The sequence below is a fragment of the Malaclemys terrapin genome, chromosome 4, assembly GCF_027887155.1.
Source record: "Malaclemys terrapin pileata isolate rMalTer1 chromosome 4, rMalTer1.hap1, whole genome shotgun sequence".
In the NCBI taxonomy this organism is placed as follows: Eukaryota; Metazoa; Chordata; order Testudines; family Emydidae; genus Malaclemys; species Malaclemys terrapin.
Window position 1 is genome coordinate 139720813 of NC_071508.1, and position 18343 is coordinate 139739155.

Sequence of the window (18343 nt, forward strand, 5' to 3'; positions counted from 1 at the left end):
GTCATTTCAAATTTAAAAAATCCAAGCGTTTTGCTTCAAAAATGTTGAAGCTGAATTATTTTATTATTTTTATTTTTTTAAGGTTTATTTCAACCAAAACTATTCAGCTAATTTGAGATAAAACTGCAAAATGTTTTGGTCAATTTGAATCTGCATTTTTTTGGCCAAAAAAGGTCTAACATTTTTTGCCCAACTCTAGTTTACAACTATCTAGTTTCACATCCATATCATTCAGCAGAAAATTAAACTCACACAGACACAGAACACTGGGGGAAATGAAGGCAAATGGAGATAGAGCATGTGTTACTTAAATGGCTTGACAATAACCGTCATCAAACAAAAACTAAATGCCAGAAAAGCTTTTGCAGTCAATGAATTGTGTGACAAAGAGCCATGTTAATCAACAAATATGGATGACTTTTCCCCGCTAATGTTTTTTGCGCTACCTTGTTAGTATTCACTGCTTAAGCAAAGGCTCTCAGGTAAATAGCAACAGCAATGCTGGAAGTAGTAATATCCATGAGCATTTTCAGCTATGTGAGTGAAAGAAAACTGAACAGAAATGCAAATTAGAATCCACTCTGCAGCCTGGAAAAACATCACTTTTGTATCCATGGACTAGAGAGGAATGTAATATATTCTTCCAACAGCTTAAGCTAAAATATACAGGAAATTGTCCCCTCAGCTCTTTGATTTTCCACACATCCATAGACGTTTTCCTAAGAAAGCTTGAAGAAAGAATAAGGCTTGCTTACTTTTACACTGCAGTCCTTGTCGCATTATCCCCCACAGCAAAGAACCACAATGATCGCAGAAGGTTGGTACTTTGTAGTTGTGGATTCTAAACTTGTGAGGAATGTTGATTCCAAATCTTTGTTCAGAAACCTGAGAAGGAAACAAAAAGATAAACACAGGGTAGAAAAATCAGTACAGAGAGATAATTTTATTAATAAAAAGTACATTAATGTAAGAGCAGGGGGGTGGAGCAGGGGGTTGGTCTATATGACCTCCTGAGGTCTCTTCCAACCCTAATCTTCTATGATTAGGAACAACTGCAGAATTATTTTAAAAAATCCCAGTTCTGAAAGTGTCATCTCTGCTCTCCACTGCAGTGTAATTTACCGAATGGTAATGCTGCAATGCATTGACTGAGCTCTAATCAGCAATCCACCCGCTCTGGCAGATTTTTTGACATGCCTTGTAAATAGAACAAAGTAGATTTTACAAAGGATTCATTAGCTAATTTCAAATTCTTACAATGAACTTGGAATGATTAAATCTAGATGGGACTTGTATTTGCCTCATCACAAACCTAACTATGAAACCATTTAAGTACTGAATACAAATTAGTGCTAACTATAGGAGTTTGTTACTAACTAATCAGCATTAAAATGTTAAATTTATGTGTCACCTGCAAAAATACAATTCTTTAAAAATGGTGAATCGCTGTATCATTTTTAGTACATGGCATCGGTTTTCCCAGGCCTTCCAAAATTCCTCATTCTCTTTTTCCCCCCACTTCTTATCAATGTTTATTTCCATTTTGGATCCTGATTTATCTCCACTTCTCTCCCCCCCACACACACACACATCTGGGGTTATCCCTCTTTTCCAGTGTGAACTATTTAGATCACAAATGCAGAATCAGAAAACTACTGGACAATGGACAACTATTGAACAAATGGATCCTATTTTATTTTGTGCCTCAACATTTCAGCCCTGGCAGATTGTAAGGTGAATCCATATCTTAAGTAATTAAAATATAGGTGCTAATGGAACAACAGGTTTCAAGTCAATTATACTTCTTGAACTTTCTCTCTCTCTTTTTAAGAACTTAGGTCTTTTTTCGTTAAAGTGATTAATTGCCATCTTGAGAGAGTCGGTATTTGACTGACGTTTTAGGATTCGTGAAGAGCCATTTTAAAGTTTAGTTCAACGGTTCTGGTAAGAAATAGTGAGCAATGGCATCTGTTCGCATGTTCTAGAAAGAACATTATTGGTTACAATACACCTTTTGTGGTGTAGATTTACTCCATGACTAGTAATATTCCTCATGGATCTTGGTCCTGGATGGATACTATAGAAACGCAGGACATAGGATGGGAAGTGATCATCTGGGTCAGAGTCCAGTCGCCTGCCGTCGCAGGCAACCCCGTCATATAATCCCATTCATAAATTTATCAAGCTCCACCTTAAAATGAGTTAGGTTGTTTGTCTTTACTACTCCTATTCAGAGGATTGTTCCAGAGCCTCCCTACTCTGATGGTTTGGAACCTTTTTCTAGTTTCCAGCCTAACCTTACCCCTGGACAGTTTATACCCATTTGTTCTTGTCCCAACATCGTCCTTTAGGTGAAACAGCTCTTCTCCCTCCCTGGTGTTTATGCCCTGATGTATTTATAAAGCGCAATCATATCCCTTCCCAGGCTTCATGTCGCTAGGTTAAACACACCAAGCTATTTTATTCTTCTCTTGAAAGAAAGATAGGGTCTATGAGGGGAGGGATAGCTCAGTGGTTTGAGCATTGGCCTGCTAAACCCAGGGTTGTGAGTTCAATCCTTGTGGGGGCCACTTGGAGGATCTGGGGCAAAATAAGTACTTGGTCCTGCTAGTGAAGGCAGGGGGCTGGACTCGATGACCTTTCAAGGTCCCTTCCAGTTCTAGGAGATGGGATATCTCCATTAATTATTATTATTATTATATAATTCCCCTAATTCCCCTAGCAGCCCTTCTCTGAACTTCTTCTGGTTTTATCATGGACTGGGACATAGGCGGTCTGAACCAGTGGTGAGGGCCGGGGCATGGCCTAGTGGGTAGAGCTGAAGCTCGGCCTAGTGGTTGGAGCCAGGAACAGGAACCGGGAGTCAGAGCCAGGAGCCGAACAAGGGCACAGGGCTGGCAGACTGGAACTGGACAGGAACATGGCATGAACAGGTCTGGAGCGAGGCTGGAAACAAGCAGGTGATTGCAGCTGTGGGTGTAAATGTTCAGCAGCATGCGATCTGCTGCTGAGCTTAAATGCAGACCTGTAAGCTCCTTGCAGCCAATCGGGGGGCCAGCCAATCAGGGGATGCTGCCACAACCTAAGATGAGCCGGCTAGCACTAGGCTCAGCTGAGGGAAATTGGGCCTAGAGTTCTTGACAGTTTTGAATTAATCTTTCTTGGACATGGGTAACCAGAATTGTACCTAGTATTCCAGATGAAGTCTTACCAGCACTTTGTACAATGGCAGAAATACTTCCCAATTTCTAGGGGAAATACCTCACCTGATACATTCTAAATATTATCAAGCTCTAGGAATGAGCCATACCAAACAGTCACATCCTTACCTAAAAGTGTGCCAAACAGAGCAAAAACTATGGAAGAAGGAAGAATTAATAATAATAAAATATCAAGAGGTGATTTGATTATGGTGTACAAGTTCTTTCTTTGGGGGGGAGAGGGGGAGAACAGCTATTAAGGGGCTCTTTAATCACGCAAAGAAAAGTGTAACGAGGAGTCCAAGCCAGAAAAATTCAAACTAGAAATAAGACAATTATTTAAAAGTGAGGGTGATTAATCATTGGAACAAACTGCCAAGGGGAGTGGTAGATTCTCCAGCTCTGAAAGTCTTCAGATCAAGACTGGATGCAAACAAAATAGGCTTTAGTCAAACACAAATTATTGGGCTCAACAGAAGATGAAATTCTATGGCTTCTGTTATGCAGTAGGTTATACCATATGATCTAAATGGTCACTTCTGGCCTTAAAAAAATCTATAAAAAGAAGAACAGGAGTACTTGTGGCACCTTAGAGACTAACAAATTTATTAGATGCATCCGAAGAAGTGGGCTGTAGTCCACGAAAGCTTATGCTCTAATAAATTTGTTAGTCTCTAAGGTGCCACAAGTACTCCTGTTCTTCTTTTTGCGGATACAGACTAACACGGCTGCTACTCTGAAAAAAATCTATGAATGTGTGAATGGAGATAAGAAGCCAAAGAAGAATAAATTCCATTATTTTGCAACCACTACCACCCATACAAACCTGAAGATTCATCAAGTCCTATAATCCAAGTAACCAACTGTGACTTTACCTTGGTGTCTGTCTTGTTAATATTGTTTTGGCACGTGCAGGCTGTAACAATTAGATGATGGCAACGCTTGTGTACAACACAGGTGCATACTAGGAAACAAAAGAAGCATATTGAACTTTATCAAAAAAACTAAAAATGTATCAGACAATAAACTGGGCTCTGCTACAGTCCATTTAAATCATCAGCAGATAATGGAACGATAGAAGAAATGTACATCCTAGCTGAGATTTTCAAAGCTGCCTAAAGGATTTGGAAATCCAGTTTCCATTAATTTTAACAGAAGTTGGATTCCCAAATCCTCTAAGAAGCTTCGAAAATCTCAGCCTATATAAATATCAGGAGATACATTCAGAAACGTCAGTGCAATCCAAACATGACTAACAATGAACTAAATCAATATGATCAATGAAATCTTCCAATGAAGACTATTACATGTGATGCAAACAAAGGCCATAGAGGACATTGCTTTGATAAATTTAAAGACCCCAGACACAGTCCAAGGCAATGCCTCCAAGAAGGCCAAATGTAACTCACTGGTGAGAACCCCCAGCACCTTACACGAGCTGGCACTCGCAAGGGCCTAGCAGTACGTGAACCCTTTCTTTTTGTTGAGCGTAGACAGAAGACATTTGGTTTATCTGCAGTTCAGGTCCATGGGAACACACTGGCGTCCCAGCACGCCCCGTAAGAGCCAAGTTTCATTATGAGACTTACAAAAAGACCATTCCTGCAGAAAGCCAACTTAGTCATATTGCATAGCACTCTAGTGCAAAGGCACAGGGAAAGGGAGAGGCCAAGACAAACTGATGAGAATTCATTAAACAAGAAAAAAATACTGTAAAAATCAATTCAGCATATTACTTGGCATTAGGCAAAAATAGTAGGTCAAACCACAGAGTTTCCCGTTGAAATAATTTCTCTAATGTCAATTGGTTTTAATTGCATCGTTAAAGGAATTATTGCAGGGAAAAGCCATCCACCCAGGGGCCTGTAGACTGCATGGCTAATGAAGGCTGGGCACTATGTTGAGATGACACAGGTCCCAAACTGACAGTGAGCTACAAGGGGCTCTACTGACTTCAGTGGGGCTCAATGAAGTGGCAGGAGTCCACCCCCATGGAGCACAGGATCGGGGCCATAGCATGAGGATGCTCCTGCGTGCATATGTATGAGCGTGCTCTCATGCAGCCAGCCTGCTAGCTGCTAATTCACACCTTCTTTGTTGGCTCAAATGTGCAGACAGCATGGCCCTGCTGGAAGGAGATGCAGCTCAGTGATGGAATATTCTATAATATATGGTATATGGATATAACACTTTACCTTGGCACTGGTATCCCTGCTTCCCAAATACTCCCCTGTTCAAAACAAAACATGGAACGTGATTCACAATCACAAACCAAAACAGTTTGACAGTAGTTTCATGAGGGCAGAACTGAAATACAGCCCAAGCATTCTAATTTCCAAAGCAAACAGCCAGTGGTGACAAGAAGACAGAGAGCTGGCTATGATTCAGTACATGCAACAAAGGGACAAGGAAGCCTACCCTGTGAGCCGAAGCCTATCAAAATGCATCTTTCTTTCCACATTAATCTCTCACTGTATTTCCTTTGGTATTCTACATTACTCTAAACAAAACAATTATTAGATGGACCAGATTACATGAGCTCCATAATTACCTCCGAAGGCCCTATGTTCCACATGGAACAGAGAGACATAACAGTGGGAGATAATTACCTCTCCCTCTGCCCATGCTCCTCTCAACCATTTCAGCTTAATGGATTGTTACCCCCTACTCTTTCGACCCATTTTAGCTCCACATCTATTAACATGCTCTTTATGCCTTGAATGGTTTTCGTCTCCTCATCCACCCAGCTCTCTCTCGCTCCTCCTTCAAACCCACTTCTGCAAACAGCCCTTCCTGCTTTCTTCTCACCATCAATAATTCCCACAGCATCAATTGAACTGCTGTACAGGGTCTTGTATAACCATTTGTCTTGTGTAACTCAGGCTGTAAGCTCTGCTCCTTAATAGACATTTGTAAAGCACCATGTAACTAATTCAGTATTGCTTGCTGCATGGGGGCATACCTGCTAGAAGGAGTGTAAAGGTACGGTTATGGGCTTGTCTATATGGTCACTTAGCACATGGTAAGCTGGGGTGTAAATCTACACTGCACTAGCTTGCTGTGTACAAACTCACAGCATGGACCCTGCACTAAAAGTTCCGTAGTGCACTTTGACCTACTGCTGCAGTAGTGGGGTTCACATGGAGACTTAGTGTGCATCAGACTAGTGAGCTGTACAATCACAACCTACGATGACGTGCACTCTCCACATGCACAAACCCTCAGGGGAAGGAAAGGCCCAGGTGGCTGTTTTTTAAGTTATTCTTACCAGATAAACTCCTTGCAATGGGAGCAGTATGTTGGTTGTCGCAAATACGTAGCCATAAATTTGTGCCCGTTGACTTGATGTACTCTTCTTCGCATAGCCCTCTGGCGTTTCCGAGTAAAATTTTTAAAAATTCTCTCTCTCTGGAGGGTTCCTATACAGAAAAAAATACAACATAAAAATTAAATTTATGTTTATCTAAAGAACAGGGAGAATAATTATTATTGTATATAATGCTTTTGATCTATATATCTCAGAGCACTTTTTACAAGGTTATCAATCAATATAACCCCAATTTAAAGACAGGGAAACTGCAGAGAGAGAAATTATTTGTGCCAGGTCACAGAACAAGACAATGGCAAAGAGAGGAATTGAACCCTCATCTCCAGAGTCCCAGTCCAGCATCCTATCCACTAGATCATAATTGTCACTTGCTCAATGAATGCTATTTATCTCACCTTTGGTACTCTCATGCTACATCTAAGCATCACTCTTTGGGGGATTTTTTCCTTTAAGTATTAAACAAAACATAAAGGCCTATATTTTTAGAAGCGATCGGTCGTTTTAGGGGACTCAACTTTCTGGTGCCCACCTGGCGGTCTCTTAAAGGAGCCTGGTTTATCAGAGGCTTGGCATTTAGCACTTTCTGAAAATAAGGCCCTTTTAAATTATCTCAGTTTGTGCACACAAACTGAATTACCCCAAATCATTAGTCAATTTAAAAAAAATTGGACTAATTTAGCCATATAAAAATATCTTCCTGCAAAGTTAAAGTTATGCAAAACATGAACTAAGTCATTTCTAAAGCACAGAACTACTGTCTATATCAATAAAGCCATTCACACATATTAACGGATATCTAACATAAAATCATAGTGATCTTGCATTTTCCTGTATACAGAGCATTTTTCATCCAGAACGACCCCAGCACTGACCAGGTTTGACCTTGCTTAGCTTCTCAGATCAAAGGCAGTAAACATTTGCATCAGATAAAAGACATGAACATTGCAATGAACAGGCCAGTGTAGGTGTACTGCTGCCCTCTACTGGATGGAATCAGAGCTGATCAACTGTGTATCGCGTGACATGTACTGTAGAATGCTAATGGAGAGTCTCCTCTAGTGAAAGTGCTCAGGGCCCAGGCCTTGGGATAGGAGATTAAAGGTTCTATTCAAGTTGATGCCAGGAAGTTCTGCGTGCCATGGTGTTCAGCACAGTCACAACTCAGGAGACTGTAGAGCTGCAGACTCTTTCTCCGATTAGCTTATCATCGACACCACTTCCCCAAATCATATCTGAAAGTGTTGCTACTAGTACCAGAGGTGATGCATGGGGGTAGGGTATGCGGGGTCATGTGCCCTACTCTTCTCCCCCACACCCCCAATTTGCTGCTTGACTTATATTGAGCATGCTCAGTAACACCTGCTGAAGCCACTGCCCTCACTCTGCCCCCCCCCCCCCGCACTATTGGCAGGTATGGGTCATCTCTGTCTACTACTGTAATAACCACCACATTTACCTCCTAAGAATGGCCTGACAGAATGTACCCATGTCCACACCCTACACGCTACTGTTATTATCTTTGTACAAGGTATATCTCATAAGGTATTCAAAAAATCGTAATTTGCTGGGCAATATTGTGATAAAATGTGTGTGGCAATACTGTATGTGAAGTTATAAGATTTCCCCGTATGATGTTATTAACACATTTCAAACATGTGGCAAACTGGTCTGCCTGCATGTAAGCAGTAAACACAGTTATCAAGTAGGAAGGGAGACAAAGGAAGTTCAAACTGGTGGCAAAACCAGCAGGAAACATCCTTACATATAGCTACTCTGTCTCCTGAATCTCAGCTAGAAATGTTTTCCAAGTGGGGGACTGACACTGTTAAAAGGAGGAATAAACACCCCAAGGCACCCTATCCCCCCCTGCCTTCCTCCGTCAATTCACTGCTTGAGAAGGGACAAAGGGAGCAGCCATTAAACAGAAAAGGGGTCCTGGCCTAAGAATTTGGGCTAGTCAGACTATTGAAAGCATGTGGTGAGAAAACTTTGCTTTGAATTTAACACAGTTTAAGTTAGGCCCTAGTTGTGTTTTCTCTTTATTTTTCTTGTAATCATTTCTGACTTTTATGCCTCATTACTTGGATTCACTTAAAATCTCTCTCTTTGTATTAATAAACTTGTTTTACTGTTTTATCTAATCCAGTGTGTCTAAACTGAAGTGTGTAAAGAACTATTTGAAATAATAAGTTGGCACATTATTATCTTAAAGAAATAACAGACTTAACACACTTGTATCATCCAGGAGAGGGTGGGCAGTACAGGACATATACTTCTGAGGGGAATCTAAGACTGGGAGTGAGTTGGGGTCACTCTGTACTATAAACAAGGCTGGTAAGAGCCAAAGCGTGGCTGGCTGGTTGCAGCTCACACACAGACACAGAGCTGGGAGTGACTTGCATGCTGAAGGCCAGTCCAGGCGGGAGGCTACAACAGCAAAGCAGTATGAAGGGCACTTCAGGTTAGAGGGCAGGGGCGAGACAGATCCCCGTTAGTCGGGATTGTATCCTGGGTATGTCACAAACAGGTTAAAACATTTTCCCTTTTTTCAACCAGCTCTGCCCATTAAACATTTTTTTTAAACAACAAAAAATGCTGCCAACTTGATCAAGACTTGAGAAGAAAGAGTTAAACGTCGCAAGCATATTTCATGGTGCTTTCTGCAGGAACAGAGATAAAGAAAGTCGTGCTATCAGTGCCGCAGTCAACCATTTCAAAGGGACCCCAACCATATGATACACTCCAGTCTCTTTGAATTCTTGCTGTATAGCTTAAGAAGGAAAACTATCAGTAAAGCTCAGATTTTTTTTCTGCTGGATACTTCAGTCTTTTATACACATGCTTCCTGTCACTTGCACAAACTGGAAATTTCACACCTGATGACATAAGTAGGACACTGAAGACTGCTTGCGTTTCAAGATAGCTTGAATTTATTTTTAAGATGAAAACACACCATCAATTGGGATCTGCCCATTAGACAAAGCAGGGATGTGGTATGTATGATCCAAGAACTTAAAAGAAACTTGCTTTCTTTATAGCCAGTCTTCTAGCTAACGTAAAGGCTATTGCTCAGAAAGACATAAGGAAATCATCCCAAAACATGCTTAACTCCCATTGAAGTCAATGGGGCTCAACACAGGAATTGTCTCACTGAATGGGACCCATGGTCCGTCTAATCCAGTATCCTTTCCCCAACAGTGACCAATATCAGATGTTTCAGAGGAAGCCGTAAGTACCCTGCAGCAGACAGAGGTAGGATAATCTGCCTCTGACATTAAGTCTCACTTTGATTTCTAACAACTGGTTTAAGACCTGAAGCACAAGGTTTACTATCCCTTCCAAATGTTTTATCATTATTAATCCGGGTGACTCTGGATATTCTTGATCTCCATACAAGTCTCCAATCCCCTTCTGAATTCTCCTAAATCCTTGGCCTCAGTGACTTCTTGTGGTAATGAATTCCACAGTTTAATTATACATTGTGTGAAAAAATATATTTTTATAATTTTTTAGTTTGTCATTTTCTAATTTAGTTGACTATACCCTTGTTCTTGTATTAAGCACATGCTTAAGCGCTTTCCTCAACCACAGCGCCCCTCCCTCCCACCCATCCCCAAAAAAAAACAGCAAGGAAAGTATCCTGCATCAGAGTTTCAGGACTGATAATGCAACTCCTGGGCATTGAAAGTGAATTGAAGAAAAAAGACTAATGTTTGTAAGTGTCCCTGTTTATTCAATGCATAGTTAAATGGACTAAAGAATAATTTCAATGTACAGCTTGCTTTGCATGAGTTGTTCCACTGGGAAATCCAGCAGATCCTGCCCTTCACATTTTGTCACAACTTAAGAGAATGTGTCTTTAATTTATCATGTGTATTTCCTAATTTCCTTTTGGCTCTCCTCAGGGATCTGCACAGAGAAAATGCTCCCCTGTGCCATCCCAATTTGTAAGCATCTGATATGTAACGACACGCAATCAAGTTCTTTGCAAAAAGAAACATAACTATTTAGAAGTCAAACTCATTAATCCCATTTACTGGGATTCAGCTGTGCATTCATGAGCTTTGCCTGGTTATTTTAGAGAGGCTGCACTTTGGAATCATCTATCTAAGTCAGGCAAGTTAAGCTCTTCTTTGTTTTCCTACAAAACATCATCCCACTTGCTGGTGCTAAAGTTTCAACACCTACTCACAGCATCGACTATATTTTCAAAGCATTTCATGGGCGTGATTAAATCCTGTACGGCATTTTGATGCTTTGAACAGCTCTTCAAACCGCACTAAGGGGCTTTTCTGTGGTTACCGGTTCATAACTGCTTTAGCTCAGAACCAGTACACTCATGAATCTATGAGTTATTCCTTTATGCCGTTTGGGCCCTTTGATCCTAGGAACAGGTAATTTGTAGACAAGCTCACCTCGCCAGGGCGACCCTACTCAGGTCTGGAGGTGCTCATTTCATTCCCCTCCTCCCATTTCCTAGGAAACCCACTCAACAAACAGTTCGTTCTGGTCTTAGCCCACTGTTTCAGAGAGTTCTCTGAAGCTCATAATAGTTCCTTAGCTTTGTATTAGTCATGTCAGCTAGATAAATTACATACAATCCCACCATAACACAAACACTTGCATTTTTCATACAATGAGCTCCTCAGATACTTACTTCAACAAGGTTTGTCCAAGATATTGAGGAAATTGCCATATTTGTTACACTCAGCCGCTCTTAAATCTGTCCCAAATTTATTTAAAAAAAATGTTTGAATACACTAATTTTCCCTTCCAGTTCAAAGTACCTCCTTCCCCACAACCAACTTCCATCAAGATGGCAAAATCCCAGCAAATAGCCACCGTGTCTGCCGATGTATCCATCCTTCCAGAGACTGTACATGGAAGGAATAAGAGAGCATAAGAGTCTTTCTTGGTTGACACAGGGGGCTGATGTAGTAGCCCCACTTGTCTATAATTACAAATAAAAAGTAATTTATAGTAATATCTAGAAAAACTCACACTGTATTCTGGCCAGTTTCCCATAGAATCTCTCCTCCCACACCCACCCACTTCCCCATTTAACGTTTTACAAAACAAAGCAAAAAAGTCACGATTTGAAAAACTCCAGATTACTTTAGGACTTATAAACTTTTTAAAAAAAACAACCTCTGGTAATGCAACTAGCAGTACGGTCCAAATTCTGCCATCATATACACGCAAGCAACTCCCCAATGAAGTCAAAGGGAGTGGCCAGTACTGTGCTGATGGCTAAATTCAGCCCTCTATAATAACAGGGTGCTTACTGTGCTTGATTATTTGTAAAACTAACTACAGAGATGAATACTAAGGATACTTCCCCTTTCCCTCTCTCCAGACATGCCCAGCACACATTCACCTCAGTGGAAATGATGCATGCTGAGGAACAGAGAATAAATAAACCACTAAGTCATTTGAGGATATTTGTATGTAACGGCATGCTATTCACCCTATCAGCAATGTAATGATACTGGAGTACCTGCCATATTAGATTAAGTGATTCCAAAATTCTTTGCAATGGAGATTTTTCTTTCTTTCTTTCCACTGCATATATTTTTAGGTGAATAAGCTTTAAGGAGTCAAGAAAATTCCATAGCTTCAAAATAGAGATCATCTCCCCCCTAGCCCCCCCCCCCGAATAAAGCACATATTCACATTTGTATTTTTATTCCAACAAAATCATTTATTCATACTGTTCAGAATGTTACTACGTATTGCTCCCTCCACCCAATGTTCTTTGCTATGGCTCAACTCCCCCTCTTAATAAAACAAGAAAACTTAATTCTGTCTCTGCTGAAAAGGCAAATGAGTGAGTTGACTGATCAGCATTTGCAGAATTTATTTGCTTACTCAGAGTGTTTGCTTCAGTTCAATCCTTATCTTGATTTTATAACTGCACCAATAAAAGAAAAAACCACAGAGCCGTTGTTCTAAGTGTTATGCTGCAAAATCATTTGCCTCAAAGGAGATGTGGGATGAAATAGACAAAGATTGCCAGATCTCATTGACCAGAAATCAATCTCACTGTTACTGTACCTACTGATATTACCATGCTGTTTTACAAAGCCCTATGGTGACAACTTGATGCACGAAAATTCCTTCAGTGTTATATTGTTCTTCCCCTCACACTCACTCAGCTGAATTCTAAACTAAACAAAACATAAGCGGATTTGATCAAGTGAATAGTCTTAAATAATAATGCCAATGGAATCAAGTTTAGTCCCAGGATAAGATTCTCCTCCTGCTAGATAAACACGGAGGCACTTATTGAAAATAAACAGAGGCAAAATCAAGGTGTTGAGTAGGAAAACACTGATGCTGTGACAAAACTTTCCTACAAAGACTTAATATCTTTTAAACCAAAAGAGTGCTGCAGATATTATCCTTCAGTTTGATGAACACAAAGGTCTGAAGACCCATTAGTTAAGACATTATAAACCCAATATAGCAATGGAGAAGGCAGAATTCTACAACGACAGGAGGATGTGAAAGTATGATCTAAAATGTCACTTCCATTGCTGACTGATCTGATTCTATGATTATTACTGCTGGGGAGTGGAAGTTTCTCATTTCATGACTAGTGTAACGTTGCATTCTGGATTAGCCGAAAGGCTACTTCTACGTGCACTTAAGCCAACTCGAGAATGTTTCTATCTTTATGATTCAGGGTCTTCTTAAATACTCAACATTTATGAATAAACTGGTTTCAGATTGACAGAAGCTGAAAGTTTATTTTTTTAACAAACAATTATAAGGTTACATTTATGACACTAAGCTGGGGGAGAGGTAGATAAGCTGTGATAGGATACAGAGTGACCAAGACAAATTGGAGGATTGGGTCAAAAGAAATCTGACGAGGTTCAACAAGGACAAGTGCAGAGTCCTGCACTTAGGAAGGAAGAATCCCATGCAGCGCTACAGGCTGGGACCGATTGGCTAAGCAGCAGTGGGATTACAGTGGACGAGAAGCTGGATATGAGTCGGCAGTGTGCCCTTGTTGCCAAGAAGACCAACAGCATATTGGGCTGAATTAGTAGAAGCATTGCCAGCAGATCGAGGGAAATGATTATTCCCTTCTATTCGGCACTGGAGTATTGCGTCCAGTTTTGGTCCCCCCCACTACAGAAGGGATGTGGACAAATTGGAGAGAGTCCAGCGGAGGGCAACAAAAATGATTAGGGGGCTGGGGCACATGACTTATGAGGAGAGGCTGAGGGAACTGGACTTGTTTAGTCTGCTGAAGAGAAGAGCGAGGGGGGATTTGATAGCAGCCTTCAACTACCTGAAGGGGGGTGCCAAAGAGGATAGAGCTAGGCTGTTCTCAGTGGTGGCAGATGACAGAACAAGAAGCAATGGTCTCAAATTGCAGTGGGGGAGGTCTAGGTTGGATATTAGGAAACACTATTTCCCTAGGAAGGTGGTGAAGCACTGGAATGGGTTACCTAGGGAGGTGGTGGAATCTCCATCCTTAGAGGTTTTTAAGGCCCGGCTTGACAAAGCCCTGGCTGGGATGATTTAGTTGGTGTTGGTCCTGCTTTGATCAGGGGATTGGACTAGATGACCTCCTAGGTATCGTCCAACCCTGATATTCTATGATTCTAAGGTTTGGGGAGTCAAAAATTGAATTTGCTGACAGTTTTTTCCACTAGGAACACTATCACACTTTAGTTCACACTTTTGCTACGTCAGCACCAAAGGATTTTTATCTGATGATTAACAAATTCAAAAAAGAAGATCACCTTTTTCTTTTCATTTGAAGCTTTTTTATACCCAGATCTTAAACTCTGCTGAATTCACCCCATTGCTATTTTCCAATGTATATATTCAGTGCTGCCAAAATAAATTCATTCCAGTAATTACATTTGCTCGTGATCTTCAATTGCTACTTATGTTTAATCTTCTCTACTACCTACTTTTGGCATCTAGTAACAGGGAAGGACAGGAAATGGGTGATTTCCATGGGTGCTCCTACCTACAACAAAATTTAATGGCAATAGAGCAGATATTTTAAAGTATCTTATGTTTATGCCATAATTGTTCATTAAAGAAAGACTGATTCATCTGACTAGTGCAAGCAAGTCTCTCATAAGGGAAGAGCTAAAGGTTTCCAACCAATTAGGCTTCCATTTCTGCTTCAAAAACCACCTCTTGAACACTAACCTGTCTGCAGCCTACATTTGGCAGCGATCATGTTTTGTCAATCATGAAAATTATGGTATGTTTACCCCGTTTTCTATCTGACCTGTCCATTTCTTTCAACCTTCCACTTCCTAGAGATGTTCAGTGTTGAATGTTAAAAGATAGAAAGAAAAAGTTAGTTAGTTTCTCTTGACTAGATGGGAATGTGGTGTGACAGATATTGCAGCCCCAGGCAGTATCTTTGGGGATCACTGTATTAAATTTATGAATGGTTTATATATGATTGTGCTCTACTCCATGTGTTCTTTTCTACCACAGCTCCTCCAGGAACTAAAAAACATTGGTGTGTGTGTGTGGGGGGGGGGGGGTGATTAAGGTGAGTCACCAAGACTAAACAACTCTAGAGAGATACCACCCCCTGGAGAGGTTTGCATAAACTGGTTCAAACTGAGTTCCCGGAAACTCACATGAAGAAACGGCTTGGTTTAAGAAGGCTGAGTTTGAACGGACACATGGCCTTCTTTCTGAGCCAGCAAATGAACATGAACTTTATGGCCTCCTTGAACCAATCTACAGAAGGGCTGGTAGGACTTCAGCCTATTAGGGCCTCATAGAACTAATGGGTGTTTCATGGTATGTTTAATGTGAATTTAAATTGTGTGTGTGTGTGTGGGGGGGGTGTTAAACATTTTTTCCTCTGTAACGCTTTTACCTTAAGAATAAATGTGCTTGCTTAGAACTGGGTGGTAACTTGTAACTCCTGGCAAGACACTGTTCATAGCCCTGGAACAGAAAGCAACGCGCAGATGCTGGCTATTAGACAGACTGGTTTGCTGGGGATATCGCAGTGTACAGAAGGGACCAGTGCATCCTTAAAACCCCAGTCAGGTGGAGTGGGACAAGAGTGCCTTCCCTGAGACAGGTGACAGCTGGAGATCTAAGACCTGACTGGGTACTCCTCAAGAGAGCCACACAGGGAGAATACAGTGCACTTACCCTGAAACTGTGACATGTAGTACTTCATGATTTTCTAATAATTCATTATGATTGTTGAGCTACTGATGCTGTCATTTCTTTCCTGACTCTGATATGCTACTTTTTAATTTTTTTCTACATTTTTTATCACCCTTTAGTTTCTTTGTGAAGAAATATGCCTGGTTTAGTTCCCACAAGGGGCACATTACAAAGCACTGACTTAACCATCTTAACTCAAGGAGAACCTTACATTTGATCCAGCCATTGTTCTCCCATTAAAGTCAGGGGAAGGACCAGATATAATATCAGTACACGTATTAGGACTTCAGCCAGCAAACCCATTTTAAAAAGAGAAGTGTGTCCTTTAAGGGTTTTTTCCCTCCCCTCCAGTGTTGTCTGGAGGAATGAGCACAAAGGATGAAATTCTGACTCCAGTGGAGAGAATGGGGGCTTTGCCATTGACTTCAATGGTGCCAGTATTTCACCCAAGGTTAGAAGTCACATCCGTAGCTCTAATCCTTGCTCTGTCACTGACTCGTGCAGCTTAGGGCAAATCATTGTTCCTTTCGGTCTCAGTTTACCCATCTACAAAATGAGGACTAAATGCATTCCCACCTACCTCACAAAGGAGTTTTGAGGATTAATTTGTTAATATTTGTACAGTGCTTTGAACACAGAAAGCATGATATAAACACTGTCAGCCTCTTAGTAAACCATTTGCAGCTCACTTGTGCATTGTAAAGGATTATTACCAGCCGTAGAAATTCACTAAATAAGGCAATCCATCTACGATCTGCGTATGAGCGAAAGACCAAGCAGAACTCTACACACAAGGCAAGGCATTCAGCCTCCTTGAATTTCCTCTTTCCGCTGTTAAAGAAAGCAGACAAGCTGCGCTTCATTTCTATTTATATATTTTTGCCACATGAGGGAAAGAAGTTAATTTATGAGTAATGCCATCTAAGCCTCACCCTCAGACAAGTGGTAGGATGCAGGCTGAACTACTGGTAGTACTTTAATATGACAACAGTCAAAAATGATAACAGGAACTACCTGATTAATTTAGCTGACTGTGTTGTCAGCACCAGGCTGTAACACCTACCTTCCCACTGGAAACTTCTTTTCAAAGGTCCAATAATTACTTTACCTTTTGGATTATTATTACTCTTCTCTCAACTGTATTCCTGAGACTCCAGGGCCTTGGATACTATAAGATGCATAGAACCTCCTGGAAAATGCGGAGTGCCTTCTATTCTACCTACCTACTGTATATGGCCTCCATCACCAGAACAGCTGAGTGCCTCCTACCATTAATGTATTTATCTCACAATGCCCTGTTGAGGGACGGAAGGATTATAATTCCCATTTTAGAGATAGGAAATTGAGGCACAAAGGGAAGGTATTTGCCCAAGGTCACAGAAGTCCGTGACGAAGCTCGGAACTGCACTCCGCTCTTTTGAGTCTCACACTGAAGCCTTAACCTTAAGACCCTCCTCCCTCCAATTCAGCACCCTGCAGGAGGCACACACAGTGCAGGATCAGAGAGGCTGGATGATTTAGACAGCACACTGGGGATTGCAAATTTGGAGATCTGGGGTCTGTTTTCCTGCGGTGTGACCTTTGGCAAATTACTAAACTTTCTGTGCCTCAGTTTGGGGATAACGATAGCCACCTTTCCTGGGTAAAGAACTTTGAGTTGTACAGCTAAAAAGCATTAGGTACTGTTATTAGTTCCTGAATCAAGAGACAGTAAACAGCTGATTTCTCCCCCTTCCCCTCCCAAATCCTTACCATCTCCTTATGCTTAGGCAAGAGGACCCCCTACTGTAAAACATCATGTTAGTTCTTCTTGTCTATTCAACTAAAGAGAATTTTTGAGACATAATTTATTAGGGGACAAAACCATTTAAATAGATTTATTTATTAAAAACAGGTAAATAAAATTAACAAAGCTGCTTTGATGTGTCTGGTGATTTATTCATGTGCCAGAAGCCTTCCTGATCCATAGAATTCAAAGCTTTCATATATTACATGACTGGAGATTATAAAGTATTGGTGAAACGACAACTTTTATAGACAAAGGCTGGCTAGAACCTGCAAAGGCTGGCAGTAGTGGGGTGAAATTTGGGGGAATTTACATCCTGTGGAAACGGCAGGGAGATCCTGAACTTCCCCTGATGCCTCAGAGCCGGTGTCTTATTGTAGCAACCAGCAAATCACATTTGGTCAGTAGTTCTGTAACAGGGATTGCAATGTGCAGTGCTTATTTAGGCCTTGCCTACACAGGAAAGTTTTACTTAAGTCCGTTTTTAAACGAATATAATGAAACTGGTGCAAACCCCTGAATGGACACTCTTCTTTCAGTCTAAAAGTGGCTTATTTTGGTTTATTTGATCAGCTTAAGCTGAATCAAAAAAAGGCACCTTTATGCCAAGTTCAGAGTGTCCACACAAAGTTTTGCACTGCTTGAACTAATTCTATCTAAATTCATACTTCATGCTAAACTGGTGCAGCTTTCCTGTGTACACAAGGACTTAACATCCATCTCAAAGATACAGTATGTGGAAAATACTCTTCAAGTTGACAGAGAGTAAATGCAAAAAAGAAAATATATTAGGAATGGTCAGAAAACCTAAAGAGAATCCTACTTTTTTTTAAAAAAGGGCTAAATGTATTAATAAAC

At 40.8% G+C, this 18343-nt stretch overlaps 1 protein-coding gene across 1 annotated transcript in view; it reads right to left on the reverse strand.

Moving 5' to 3' along the window:
- PRKCH (protein kinase C eta) overlaps nt 1-18343 on the reverse strand; it is a 172263-nt gene that overhangs the window by 97844 nt on the left and 56076 nt on the right. Inside the window, exons 3-6 of the mRNA XM_054028325.1 lie at nt 6469-6619; nt 5396-5430; nt 4076-4164; nt 756-885 (exon numbers count right to left, since the gene is read on the reverse strand). Coding sequence (XP_053884300.1) covers nt 756-885; nt 4076-4164; nt 5396-5430; nt 6469-6619 — 405 coding nt within the window. The remainder of the gene's footprint in view (nt 1-755; nt 886-4075; nt 4165-5395; nt 5431-6468; nt 6620-18343) is intronic.